The sequence below is a fragment of the Nycticebus coucang genome, chromosome 23 (genome assembly GCF_027406575.1).
Source record: "Nycticebus coucang isolate mNycCou1 chromosome 23, mNycCou1.pri, whole genome shotgun sequence".
Lineage (NCBI taxonomy): Eukaryota > Metazoa > Chordata > Mammalia > Primates > Lorisidae > Nycticebus > Nycticebus coucang.
In genome coordinates, this window is record NC_069802.1 from 24,637,267 (window position 1) to 24,652,575 (window position 15,309).

General features: G+C 37.3%; 1 protein-coding gene across 1 annotated transcript in view; it reads right to left on the reverse strand.

Annotated features, from left to right (window-relative positions):
* The window catches only part of RBPJ (recombination signal binding protein for immunoglobulin kappa J region), a 93,674-nt gene that overhangs the window by 5,710 nt on the left and 72,655 nt on the right, over positions 1-15,309 (reverse strand). The window contains exons 6-10 of the mRNA XM_053577516.1: positions 11,786-11,951; positions 7,047-7,221; positions 5,363-5,500; positions 5,100-5,212; positions 631-771 (exon numbers count right to left, since the gene is read on the reverse strand). Coding sequence (XP_053433491.1) covers positions 631-771; positions 5,100-5,212; positions 5,363-5,500; positions 7,047-7,221; positions 11,786-11,951 — 733 coding nt within the window. The remainder of the gene's footprint in view (positions 1-630; positions 772-5,099; positions 5,213-5,362; positions 5,501-7,046; positions 7,222-11,785; positions 11,952-15,309) is intronic.

The following is a 15,309-nucleotide window of genomic DNA, read 5'->3' on the forward strand; positions in this document are numbered from 1 at the left end:
CAGAACTGAACCGACAAGCCCCTACCTCTACCAGAACATACCTAGACCAGGGGCCCAGTACACTCATCCGAGTTGTATGTGGCCCTCTGTCTGGACTGGGAGTTTACAAAGCAGTTTCACAATTAATTAAAACTATCCTATTAAATCATTTGCCCACGCCATAAATGTCTTCATGAAAAGGCTTCTGCATAAGTATAATTACATTATACTTTTGAAGCACATAATCATTATTATCTTGGGAGACCCCAATGTAAATATGATGGTATTTGGGGCCCTCGCCTAGAAAAATGCTTTATCTATACAGAGTGTTTGCACACATTTTCAGATTCAATGAACACCAAAAATCAATTGCTGAATATCCTGAGGGCCTCTTTGTTCCCCAGATTAAGCATCCTGGAACTACGTTTTTCTGCGAACATTTCCTTAATCTTCAGAGTTCTTCTCTGAAATAGGATGGCCAGCATGTCTGAGGACATACATGTAAAGGACCCTTGGACCTGAGTTAAATAAGTGGTACAGCTGCATGTACTTAAGAGATGCGATTACAGCAAATAAGAACTCCATGTTTCTGTAAGCTGCTAATCTAATAGTTTGCACATTGCAGATCTCACCAGTAATTTAAAAACATACCTGAAACTGAATTATTCTCTCTTGAGAAAGGCACAAGTACATTCTTTCTGTGTCCTTAAGGTAAAATGCACATTTATGGAGTTGTGACACAGGGTCATCTGCGTCCAGTAATGCCGTCTGCTTATCAACTTTCCTGATTATCTACAGTCAATAATTAATAAACAAAAGGTCACTCACATGTGGAAAATATCATCAAGAGTATAGAAGTACATGCTATACACATATAATACATCACAGTTATTTGTCCTACACCTACATAAATAAAAACATTTACAGATAATAAGGCTAGGAATAAAAAATATTTTTAGATTACAAGCACGAGAAAACATAGAAACTGTTACTTCCTTCCATGAACATCTAAATCAGTGGTTTTCAACCTTCCTAGTGCTGTAACCCTTTAATATAGTTCCTCATGTTGTGGTGACCCCCAACCATAAAATTATTTTTGGTGCTACTTCATAACTGTAATTTTGCTACTGTTATGAATCATAATGTAAATATCTGATATGCAGGATGATCTTGGGTGACCCCTGTGAAAGGGTTGTTCGAACCCCAAAGGGGTCACGAACCACAGGTTGAGAACTGTTGATCTAAATAGATCCTGGACAGGCACATTTGCTTGTTTTCTAGATCAGTGCTTTTAAAATTTTGGCGTGGGGCCAGGCACAGGGGCTCATGTCTGTAATTCTAGCACTCTGGGAGGTCAAAGAGGGTGGATTGCCTGGGTTCAGGAGTTTGAGAACAGCCTGAGCCAAGAGTAAGACCCTATCTCTAAAAAACAGCCAGGTGTTGTGGTGGGCACCTGTAGCCCCAGCTACCCTAGGCTGAGGCAAGAGAATCACTTTGAGCCCGAGAGTTTGAGGTTGCTGTGAGCTAGGATGGCACAGCACTCTACTGAGGGCAACAAAGAAAGACTGTCTCAAAAAATAAAAATAAAATAAAATAGAATGTTAGCGTGTGCACAAATCATCTGCAGCTCTTGTGAAAAATACAGGTTCTGACCTGGCAGCACTTGTGTGGGGCCGGTCATTCTGCATTTCTAACAAATTTTTGGTGATAATGCTACTGACTATGGACCATGTTTTGAGTAGCACACATATAATGACATTTCCAACCTCAAAGGGGAAAATCTCTATTAGGCTACTTACTGTGGGTGTGCCAGTCAGTGCAAACATCTTATATGCATTATCCAATACATATTTAAAACAAAACAAAATGAAATACTTTTGCAGATTAGGAAATGAGCTTAGAGAGGTCAGGTAAATTACTCAAAATAACCAGGTTAGTAGCTGAAAGGCCAGAATATGATCCCAGGGCTAGTTGCCCCGCCCAGCCCGACCTCTTTGTGCTATACTCTGAAATCTTATGACCCAAACAGTCCACAAAACACATATGGAGATGAGGAAAGATAACTTGATACATAATGCAGTCACCAAGTAGATGCAAGGAATGACTTTTACTACTTGACTCACTGTGTCCCCTTATACTGAGATCATTTATCGTCACCTAAGCTGCAACTATATAAAGCCCCAATCTTGAAGTCAACATTCTTCATATTTATGCATTTTTAGCTTTGCAGTTTATTAATTATCATCCTACTAACACCATTAATTTTTCAGTTTAAAAGACATTATAGTTTTAGCAATTACAGTTTCTACGATAGTCTATGAAGCTAACTAACCTCCAGAAAAATGTTTCCATCAATACTATATTTAGTCTCAAAGCTATATTTAAATTCAATGAAGTTAGGGTTATAGAGAAATGACTTTTTGAGTAAGTCTACAGCACTCATTTATGAGTCTCCACCACATAAGAGTCATGAGTTGACACAGAAATGTTTCTAATTTCTCCACTAGCTAGTAATAATAACCACATTGAGACCATGGGCCATGTTACCCTTATTTTTCATTCCCTTCAATAGTTCTTTACACATTGCTGAATGACCTAGCTCTCATCAATGAAGAAATCCAAGATATGCAAAGATGGCATCAAATGCTTACTTTGATAATTTCTAACTATTAAGAAAAGAGGCAAAGAAATTAAAGAAAACAGGTAATACAACTTGCTACAAGCTAGGCTGTTGAGTGTGATGGATTATACACTCAGAAGTTGGCTCGCTCTCTCCTCTAACTGGTTTTATAGATAGTTGGTATAGTATTTACCACATTTCTGAGGTTAAACAGACGTAGCCCTTAAGGACTGGAAACTTATCTTGCCCCTGGTACTAGCACGGTACCTGCTAAATGCCCAATAAATGTTGACGCTTACATTACTGGATTGGTTGCCAAATGAGACTGATGTACCTTCTGTACCATCCATAGGCAGTGCTTAATTACACAGATGAAACCTTAGAAGTGGGGCTATCCTAGTAACATAATCAATCTTAGATGACCCTTACTTACCCCTCCGGTATCTGACATTCTTTATGAGTACTAGGAGCAAATGGCTAACACTAGTTTCTTGGTACTTGCTAAATCTGCATCAATTATGCCTGTTTTGTGAGTACTTTAAGAAACAGGATTTTTAAGAGAACATTGATCCTACTGCAAGTTGGTCTTGGAGTGATAGTATTTTCCATGCAAAGCTCCCTAATAGGGTTGATATTGTAGAAAGCTTTTAGGCTAGGCAGAGTGGCTCCTGTGTACAATCCCAGCACTTCGGGAGGATTGCTTGAGCCTAGAGTTTGAGACTAGCCTAGAAAATACAGTAAGACCCAGATTCTAAAATAAAAATATTTGAAAAGAAAAAATTAGCCAGGTGTGTAGTATGTACCTGTAGTCTTAGCTACTCAGGATACTGGGGAAGGAGCATCACTTGAGCCCAGGAGTTTGAGGTTACAGTGAGTTATAACTGTGCCACCATATTCCAGCCTGGGCAACAGAGTGAGGCCCTGTCTCGTTAAAAAAAAAAAAAAAAAGCCAACTCAGATAATGAGTAGGATTTACCTTTTCAAAAGCATACAGAATGTGGCTTTTCAATGTTGAAAACTTTATGTAAATAAAGGTCAAAGAAGCTAGGAAGTAGTATAGACCTCTACGGTCCATCTACGATTTACTAGTCAGACTTCTTCAGTCATGAAGCCTCTTAGATTAGAAAGACATATCTGTCAGCATGGTAATGATGGCACTGCAACTTTCTCTAATACATTATCTACTTTAACTTTTATTGCAACATTTAAATAATCAGAACCTCATAGTTTTAAGTGTAAAAACTTTCAATTAAAATTAATACTTTATATAAAACTCTCAGTGGAAACAGTTTTAAGATCTGGGTCTGTTTTTTAAGTGGTCTATTCGTTACTGCAGATCAGAAGCATAAGGCTCTAAAGCTGTGCTTCTGTAGAATTAGCATCTACTATCCAAAGCACACAAATACCATCCTTTGAACAGACTCAGAAGAACTGAGGAATGGTTGATTTGGTTTTTTGTTAGCTTCTGTCTTCCTTATGATTTTTACATCCTTCCTTCCTTTGCAAACTTTTCTTTCCTTCACACTCTTTTTAGTAAGATTTGCCCCAATTTCAAGGTTTTACAAACTGTTATTACTACACTTGCACATCTGGGTTTATTAAATTAAATGGGGAAAAAGCACTTCATTACAATCATGACATAGAAAAAATTTAAAAATGAAAATAAATAAATGATATATTTACTTAGACAACTATAGATCTACCAGCCTCTGCTGGAATCGCCCTTAAACATATAAACCAATGAAATATTTCACCAAAGTGATAAATACAAGGCATGTTCTTCTGCTCTCCCAACATGACCTAAAATCAAACTTACTCACAAATCCCCTGCATCTTGAATATAACTAAATTGCATTGTTTCAGAAAATAAAGGGGAAAATTGGAGGTGGGGGATTAGAACTGTAAGGTACTCTTGTTTTCATTTTACTAAGAAAGGTAGCTTTTACAGTTTCAAGATGTTCTAGTGAACAAAAGTCCTAACTCTTAGGCTTCTCTCCCCAAGTAAGAAATACTAACATTATTTAATTTTTAATAAAATCTATCTTCTTGAGAAAGAGAAAGCTAATAAAAATAAAGTTTATATTTTAAAAGAAGAATTTCTTTACTTTTAAAAACTTGGTACTACATGGGGATATAGCAGATACCCTAAAAAATAAATTATGCATTATATCTGCATTAGTAAAGAACAAAACATAATGTAACTTATAGCGCCCTCTATTGAACATGTTCATAACCAAAAAGGAAAGTACCACCAAAAAGTTTAGAAGCACAGGAGGAAGACGTTAAGAGGGGCACTTTTTAAGCTTGACTGCTTGCTTTAAAGCCTTTCTAAAATAAGGGAGAGTGCAATTAGTCATTATTAACAGCAGGGATGAGTGACATCTTTTTAAATTAAAAAGCATGAAATTGAGATGTGTTTTTACATTTGAACGCTGTGATTTTCCAGTTTTAAGAATTTATTTTTACTTCATATACCACTAAAGTAAAAGTAGAGCCATACCAATCTTGGGAGTGCCATGCCAGTAACTGAACACACAAGTTTGACCGTCTGTCCATAATGGATGTAGCCATCTCTGACTGTGAATTCTTCTCCTTCTGATTCATCATCATCCACTGCAGCAGGAGGAAAAAGAGATCAAATTATCACCTTTTGGAATTCATGATCTGCTTAAAAAATGACCCCCCAAAATCTATATATCTCATTATTGAAAGGAATTTGGCAATTTGACAGGAAAAGCATCAAATGTGTATTTGTATACTCACAGAGATGAATGTAAAATGCTCCCCACTGTTGTGAACTGGCATGGAAATTACCTCCTTCTACATGCAAGTATCTGGTACTAACTGTCTGGGATCGAAGTCGATTAAACAAAGCCACCTTTGTTCCTGAGGCAATGCACACTGCAAAGGAAGAATAGCTCATAATTTAGTGACTGGGCTGGGGGCTCAAGAAGATAATTCTACTTGGCAATTCTTTATTATAATCTAGCATTTAACAGATACTATAAATCTTTTAACCTTCTAAGAAAATACACATGATACCAAAATAGCTTAATAATAATGTCAATAATGTCTTAATATCAAGCTGATGATATCAAACATATTCATAGTATAAAAATCATTTTAACACGAAAGCAACACCATATGTTTAATGTATTGATCTTTCTATGAAAAGAAAAAATTACTTTAAAAAATAAATGTCCAAAAGTAGGAATTTGACTAAATAAATTATATCATTCACCCACTTAAATGATGTGTATCTAAATGTACTGATAAGAAAATATCTCCCTAGAATATCTCTGAATGGGAAAGCAGACTATAAAGCCCCCTGTACGCGGTGGTTCCATTGGGCAAACATTTATATGTGACTGCATGCTTGCTTCCAATCCTATAGAAAACATGCATAGAAAGTGTCTAGAAGCATGTTTACCAAAGAGGCTATTGACTCTGTATATTGTCATTTTAGACAAGTTTGCTTCTAAATGCCTTAAAAGTATTTCATCATATGAAATTTCATTAAAAAAAAAAACAACTTATCTACATTAGTAGGAAAATATTCTGAAGGTGAAATATGTTCTCTGCCATCAAGAAACTAATATTCAATACAAATACAAAGTTAAAGAGGTTAAATAAAACCCTGTAATTTGGACTATAAATAGTCTGAATACAAAACTTAATGCTTCCTGGTGGAAGAGAGCACACCACCACCTCTGAAGTAGGGCTTGCCTTTCAACAACAAAAGAACCAAAGAACAGCAACCTACATCTGATCAAACTTCTAGAGTAACTACTGACAGAGATCCTCTTCTTGACCAAACTTGTAGACCCTGTCATCAGTCTACTTTGCCTCCTTAAAGCAAAAATTCTACTAAGTCATCCCCTCACCGTGGGGTTAGCAAGAATCCCCCCACCTGTGATGCATCCCTCTTAGTAATTTTCCATCCATTGACCTCCTCACTTGGTTTTGATATACCTCAGAATTGAACTCAGTTCTCTTTTACCCTATTTCAATAGGATTAAATAAAATCTGTCTTTCCAATTTTAACAGGTGTCTAGTTCTGTTTCTTTTGGATGCTACCAATTTACAGAAAATACATTAAACTACACCAAAGGAATGAAATTCGTAACAGGAGAGAGTTAGCAACCTGGGGCAAAGATATCCAATGTCAATTTCATCCCCTCCAGTCACTAGAACAATAGAAGAAAAACCTCCCACTTCCCTAAATGCCCCTGGGCAGTACTAAAGACAGTCTGTTTGAAAACCACTTCCTTAGACCAGGTACTATCCATTTTCCATTAAAAAGAAAAAAAAATACAATAAAGAATGCCACAAAAATATTAGAAAGACCGAACTGGCTATTGAAAAGACAACTTTAATTGGAAATACAGTTTTCTTATTAATTCACAGTGGGAGATGGGGACAAGTAAGAAAACACAAGGATACGTACAGTCAGCATTTTTCAATGACTGCTTCTTTTTGGAAGGTTTGGAGATGACTTTTATCCGCTTACTGAGGAACACACCAATGTCGTCGCTGTTGCCATAGAACATCTTTACAGACAACATGAAGTGCTTTCTCTTGTCTGAATCAGATATGTACAATGTTTTAGCTGTGCAATAGTTCTGTGAAAGAAAAGGAAAGTTTCAGAGCACCAAAACTTTACAGGTAATGTATCTATAAGTCAAGAATAGCCATGGTTAGGTTTGATCAGGTTTAAATGAAATAGTTCCAATGGACTGCTGATAAAACCAACTATAAAAATTACCAACCGTAAAAATAACTCAAATTGATCCCTAAAAACTCTTCATCAAGTCCAAAATCTTCTTTATCAAGTCTGTAAGATACAAACATTGTGATCCACTGTACCCTTCTTAAAAGACTGCCTGAAAAAAAGCCTTTTCTTGCTTTATATAGCTCAACATCTGCTACATAGAATTATCACTCAGTGTTACAGTTATTTTTAAAAATAGAAAATTTACAGTTAAAGTGATGACATCTTTCTGCAAAGAAAAGATATAAATAAGGCTATCAGAATTCAAAAGAATTGTGTAAAAGCTTTCAGCAGTGGGCCTTCCCAAAATAGTGCATAGAATGTTTTTCTTTACATGGCTGAATGCTAGAGTAACCACTTACATGTCTGAGGAATATAATGCTAGATTAACTGGATGATTATAAGATATCTAAAGCCATAAAGAGATTATATGCCTATACTTTAAAGAAGTATTTTTATTGCTTCTCAGCCTTTTGGCTAAGATCGAGTGTAGTAAAGAATTATTTTTTAAAATGGTTAACTTTGCCCAATGGAATCATTCATATTGCATCACCAAAAGAACTGAATTTAAAAGTATTAGAAAAAATGTTCAAGGCATTACATAGTAAGTGTGATTATGTAGTAAAAATTCTGCTATCTGAAAAGATAGTATTAAAAAGTTATAGCATTCAACAAATAGCAAAGAAACTTTAAAATATCATAATTTAGATTACATACAATAATTCTAAACTCTTTCCTGTTCCCCTGATCCCTGTGAATTATGGAGAGGCCTAAATTAGTGACCTCCTTTTCCAGATGCCCAAACAGTGAAATGATGTAAAATATCAGAACAATACTTTTTAAAAGACCAATACTCCACTGTAAAATTAGGCTACACAAATTTCTTCAACTACCTCTGCTGGGTGTTCCTTCACAAAAGCAGAGCTAATGCCACTCATTTAGGAAACAGTTAATGACTTTTATATTTTAATCTTTAAAATTTTACTCATGGGCAACCTCAGCAGCAGACAAAAATACTGCAATAGTTTATTTCATTTCTCAAAGCAAAGTTCTCTAAGAAAATTTAGGTGCCATCTTGTATATTCAAAGTCTTGATTAAGTTTTTTTTTTTTTTTTTTGTAGAGACAGAGTCTCACTTTATGGCCCTCGGTAGAGTGCCGTGGCCTCACACAGCTCACAGCAACCTCCAACTCCTCATTCTGACTCCTCCAACTCCTGATTCTCTTGCCTCAGCCTCCCGAGCAGCTGGAACTACAGGCGCCCGCCACAACGCCCGGCTATTTTTTGGTTGCAGTTGGCCAGGGCCGGGTTTGAACCCGCCACCCTCGGTATATGGGGCCGGCGCCCTACCGACTGAGCCACAGGCGCCGCCCTCGATTAAGTTTTGAAAATTCAAAAGCTTGATAAAAGCTTCAAGAAGCTTTGCTCTGCAGAAGACAAAAATAAGATAAAGGTAGTAATAGTAACGAGAAAAATAAAAACAACAGTACTTTGCAGTCACATAGCTTCTTTCACCCAAGGATCTCCAAAGCACTCAGAGATGGCATCTGTGAGCTGCTGTGTCCATGGGTCCACCATACATTTTAAAATGACAGCACTGAAGGTCAAAATTAAGCCTAAACAATGGAATTGTTCCGCAACATAAGATGAGGTCTATGAAAATGGGTATCAATGTACTAAAGATGATAGTCATTGGAATTAAAAATGAAATGTGCATCTAAATGAAGGGAATTACATTCTAATGATAAATCTTAAAAATATTGACTGAGATCATTTAATTGTTAGTGTTAAAATTAATGGATATAATCTATTAATCTCTTTCTATGAAGAGAAAATACTAAAATACAGCACAAATGGTTAAGACTTGCAGACAAACAAGAAAGCAAAAAAGAGCAAAGAAGCTAAAACCCACACACAAAGGCTTCGGTTTATTTAGAAAAAACAAACAAGTACATCTCTTTGGATAGAAAGGAAATATGGGCATATCCATAATTACAATGAGTGTGAATCCACAAAAATCATACCTCAGATTGAAACTATTATTTTTCTAAAAACAATAAAGCCACTGACCAAAACCAATTCAAATTCCATAAGAAAAAAAGTCACTGAACTCAGAAAACAGGCAAATAAAAGCTAAAATTACATTTACTTTACAAATACTAAAAAACTAAATTAGTTAACAGAATGCTAGAAGAGAAAATGGCACAAAATAATCTCTCCACAACTCTTTGAAAATCTTTAGGCAACAAAACATTGCCCTGAAATGAAGAAATTATCAAATCTAATGCTGCCAAATAAAATTTTTGAAATACTAGAATCATAGAACAAACCCTAGCAAGAATATGTGATTTTTAAAAATAAGAAAAGCACAAATGTGCTAATTAGGCAAGTAATCCTTATTGTGTAGCTCACCTAGCTGCAACCATATAAAATGTAAAATTCCGGAAAAGAGTATTTAACAAATGTAAAACATCATTAAATAAAATTTCAGATCCAAAATATTAATAATGTACAAATGTCATGATCATAAATTTAAAGGGCTACCTATATTAGAATATTGTTGTAATAAATACTTAAAATAAATACAAACACCAATTAATTCAAAATAAATGTTCCTTATTTTCTAATAATACCATTCAATGAACAGATTATTAGAATAAAATAATATTTCTTTACATGAACGAAGGGTAAGTGAGGCAGACAGGAGCAAGTGCCCCCCTGAAGCTCACTATCTCCCCGCCCCTCAGGTCCTAACCCGTGTCCTTACACGTTACACACTGAGCATGTGGTCATGTGGTTCTTTCTGCCTGGAATGCCTTCCACTGACTCAAGCCAGTCTTACTTTACATAAGCTTCTCTAATAACATTTTTTCATTAAAATTAAATATTAACATATAGTTTTGGCTTACAGACATTGTGCTACCTTGTTAGCATGTTTTAAATATTAGTTAAATGCTTGAGCTTTCAGATTTTCTATTCCTCTTCTGCAACTTTCTAGGCACTGAGGAAAGGGTATGATGATAAAGTTAAAAAAAAAAAAAAATGGTAAGAGATAGCAGAAAGATCTCCATGCTGAGTCAGCCCCTGAAGGTAAGAATCTTGTACAAGGTCCTACTAAGCTATGATGCTGGAAAGGCAAGCATGGGTGATTTGTTTGGTATTACCTCACTTAAAATTACTGAAAGCTGAATTCATTAAAACAAATCATAAAGTTCAATTAAACAGCTATGTACCTGAAAATCCCTGGCTTCTTACTACCTATTTGATTCACTCATTTATAATATTATCTAGACATGACCGTTGAACCTTTTGGCTTCTCTGGGCCACACTGGAAGAAGAGTTGTCTTGGGTCACACCTTAAATAGATGAGCACTAATGAAAGCTGATGAGCAAAAAAAAAAGAAAAAAAAGAAAGAAGAAAAAGGTCTATGTATAATTTCTGTGCTACCCACCACCACAGACAGGCAAAAAGATCCTCACATAATCTGCCTCCAGACACCCGACTGTAGTGCTTGCAAGCATGCAACTCTGGGACTTTCTACATAACAAGAAAACACGAGACAGTCTGATCTGTTACATCAATCCACCACTTAAAATATAATCTTTATTTTAGCTCAAGGGTCATAATTTAGAAATGGTTTTACTGATTTATTAAAATGAAACGATCTTAATTGTGTAAGTATTCTTTCAAACCAATTTAAAATAAACAGTCAACAAATCTTACTGATAAAAACTATAAAAATATAAATAACATACAAACAGACAAAACTGAAGGAGATTGAGATTAATAGTTCTGAATACCCACAATTTGTACAGCAGCTCACTCTGATGCCTAGTGTACAATCTTAGCTCCCTGTGACCTTGAATTGCTGGGTTCAAATGATCCTGCCTCTGTCTCCCAAGTAGCTAGGACTGCAAGGCGTATTATTACCATACCCAGCTAAGTTTTTTTATAGAGACCGGGTCTTGCTGTGTTGCCCAGGCTAGTCTTATATTCCTGGCTAGTGCTGGGATTACAGGCAAGAGCCACCACATCTGGCCCTAAAATTTGAGAGTACAAATCCTCCAGCTCACCCCCCCCCACAATGATACAACGTTCCAATCCATCCCTAGTGACAAATATGACATAGGAAATGCTAAGACGTTCAATAAAGATTTATCAAATAAGGAAATTGCTTTTTTTTTTTTTTTTTTTGTGGTTTTTGGCCGGGGCTGGGTTTGAACCCGCCACCTCTGGCATATGGGACCAGCACCCTACCTCTTTGAGCCACAGGTGCCGCCCCAAGACATTCAATGTTCTGATCTTGGTGTAGTCATTAAATAGCCATTTTAAAAATTCCTGCCACCAAAATGAATGAGAACTATATTCTGGTACCATGGTGCACCTTAATGGGGAGCCAGCAGTCTCGATTTACCTTTCCTTCCAAGTTTAGCTGCTGCATCTCTTGGTCACTATTCCCTATTCCAATAAATGCACACGGTTGAGACTCTTGTTCAGAACAACCATCACGCTCCATTTGTTCTTTTTTTTTCTTCCAGCCACTGCCCATAAGATATACACAAGGAGGAGGGCAAAAAAACCTGAATAATGGGGGGAAAAACAAAACACAAAGCAATTAAAGAAATGAATTCCCCCTTTTTCCTCCCTTTACTTATTCATAACATGTTACACATTTAGGGGTCCAAGCACAATTATCAATTTAGGATATTTGGGGTGCGATTACCTTCGGTATTTATCATTCCTATGTGTTGGAAACATGTCAAGTTCTTCTAGTTACTTCGTTTTGTTTTTTTCTAGACAGAGTCTCACTCTGTCACCCTCGGCGGAGTGCCATGGCATAGCAGCTCCTAGCAACCTCAAATTCTTGGGCTCAAGTGATTCCCTTACCTAAGCCTCCTGAGTAGCTGGGACAATAGATGCCCAGCACAATGTCTGGCTAGTCTTTCTATTTTTAGTAGAGATGGGCTCTCACTCTTGCTTAGGCTGGTCTTGAACTCCTGAGCTCATGCAATCCATCTGCCTCAGCCTCCCAGAGCTCTAGGATTATAGGCGTAAACCACCAGGCCCCAGTTCTTCCACTTAGTCTGAAAATATATAATACTTTGGTGCTACTTGTATTTGCCCTCCTGTGCTATGGAACATGAGAACACCTTTTACGTAACAATACGTTTATAACCACTGAGTAACTTCTGTTTACCCCATCTGCTTTTCCTGAACAGTTTGTATTCAAAATCATATTGAAATATACTCAGTGCCTAATGAAAATTTTTTGGTAAGGCTTAGTGTAACACAAATAGTAAAGTTGGAAAGGGGAACTTGAAATAAGAGCTTCCTGAAAAAAGGGGCTTTGAGCCCATGTGGACATCAGGTCCGAGAGTTTCCAGCAGAGGGAGAGCAAAGGCCTGGTAGGAAAGACTCTGACCAACAGGGAAGAATAATAAATAGACCAGAGTGGGTACGGTAGAGAGGAGGGGGATCTCCAGAGGGAATGGGCAGGAAGACAAAGTAGGCTCCAGGGCTCACACTGAGCAAGGAGGGAAAGCCTCTGCAGTCTTTGCCTATTTACTTAAACCAACAGAAAAGAGCAGATTTGGTGACAGCGCCTGTAGCTCAGTGGATAGGCTGCAGGCCACATACACTGAGGCTGGTGGGTTCAAACCCGGCCTGGGCCAGCTAAAACACAATGACAACTGCAACAACAACAAAAATAGCCATCGTTGGGATGGGCGCCTGTAGTCCCAGCTACTTGGGAGGCTGAAACAAGAAAATTGCTTGAGCCCAAGAGATTGAGGTTGCCATGAGCTGTGACGCCATAGCTCTCTACCCAGGGCGACAGCTTGAGACTCTGTCTCAAAAAAAGAAAAGAAAAGAAAAGGGCAGTGCCCCCATATGCCGGAGGTGGCGGGTTCAAACCCAGCCCCAGCCAAAAACTGCAAAAAGAAAAAAAAGAAAAAAGAGCAGCTTTCGAGCACACACACTCAGACTGAGGCTGTGGAGATAAAGGTCACAGCCAAGATAGTGGGCCCAGCTCCAGGTCACTCCAGTTTTGGAGGGATGCCTGCATTGCTGAGCTAGTTTTGGAGTTGGCTCAGTTCAGGTCCATACCAGAGATCTTTCTGGCTTCAAATGCTGGGAGCCACCCAATGCTTACCATGGCACTGACTCAAATACCTGGGCTGGCATACCCTCAGGAAGTTACGAAGGCATCAATTTTGGAAACATGTTTCCTGTTAGTATTTTATTAAACTTTGATATTAAGACTCTTAGTAAATTGGTATGCCAACTATAAAATCCAAAGAGCTGTTGCTTTAGTTATAGTACACAGTGGGTATTCCTAATCCAAAATGTTTTGGATTTCAGATTTTAGAATATCTGCATTTATAAGCATTTAACGGATAATATCCCAAATCTGAAAACTAAAAATCCAAAATGCTCCAAGCATTTCTTTTGAGAGTCATGCTGACACTCAAAATGTTTAGATTTTGGAGTACTTCAGATATCTGGATTTGAAATATACAACCTGTATACCAAACGTAATAGTCAAATCTCAGTAAGTTATTAAAAAAAAGACACTTTTAGTTCACACCTGAAAAATATAAAGAAAGCTAAAATAATAGAAAAACGAATAGCACTGGTTTTCTCAGGAGTACTTTCACAAGTGCATTAAAATAGAAGATTATAACACCGGGCAAGTTGATGAGAAATTCTTTACTCAAAACACTAACCAAAATTCTACCTTGAGAAGAGGTTTTCCAATCATGTAATAAATGTAAGAAAAATGAGGGCTCTTCAGCTCAGCGCCTGTAGCTCAAGTGGCTAGGATGCCAGGCACATACACCAGACCTGGCGGGCTCAAATCCAGCCTGGGCCTGCCAAACAATGGTGATATCTACAACCAAAAAATAGCCGGGTGTTGTGGTGGGCGCCTGTAGTCCCAGCTACTAGGGAGGCTGAGGCAAGACAATTGCTTAAGCCCAAGAGTTTGAGGTTGCTCTTTTTGTGAGCTGTGACACATAGCACTCTACCAAGGGCTACATAGTGGGACTCTGTCTCTAAGGAAAAAAAAAGAAAAGAAAAAAAAAGAGGGTTCTTCAACAGCCTTTGAGCTAGCCTTCAAAAAAAAATAAATAAATAAATCAACTCTAAGGCTCAGCACCTGTAACTCAGTGGCTAGGGTACTAGCCACATACACCAGAGCTAATGGGTCCAAACCTGGCCCGGGCCTGCCAAACAATGACAATTACAACAAAAAAATAGCCGGGCTAGTTGTGGCGGGTGCCTATGGTCCCAGCTATTGGGAGGCTGAGACAAGAAAATCACTAAAGCCCAAGAGTTTAACATTGCTGTGAGCTGTGATGCCACAGCACTCTACAGAGGGCAACATAGTAAGACTCTATCTCAAAAAAAAAAAAAAAACTCTATAACTATGCAAAAAAGTCAAGATGGAAGAAAATAGCAAATCTAATGTAAATCTAAGCATTGAGGTTATTTCTGTCAGGTGGTGATGAAATCATAACTTTTTAAATTCCCAATGTCAATCTCTAAAATATAGCAAATAAATCAAATTTTCATTTCCATAGACTTCAGTATTAATTAGTACAGTAACTAAACTGAGGATAAGCATATACACAAAAAAGAGAAGAATACAGGGAAAACAATCAAAACTAAAGGGAGTGGGTTAAGAATAAAAGGCTACCAAATCGAAAGAAGAAAAATTAAAGTACATGTCTATACTGGTGTGTGAAGCCTATGATTTTTGAATCTGGGCAGTCGGTCAACATGTACCAAACACTCAGTGAAGAGTTTGACCAGTAAGTGGTTAACTTATAGAGTTTAACAGCTGCTATAAAAAGATACCCTAGAAAACAATGTTGCCTTTATTTTCTCATCTTTCCCAGTAGCTCTAACTGTGACAAACAATGCTCTTCTCTGCCACTT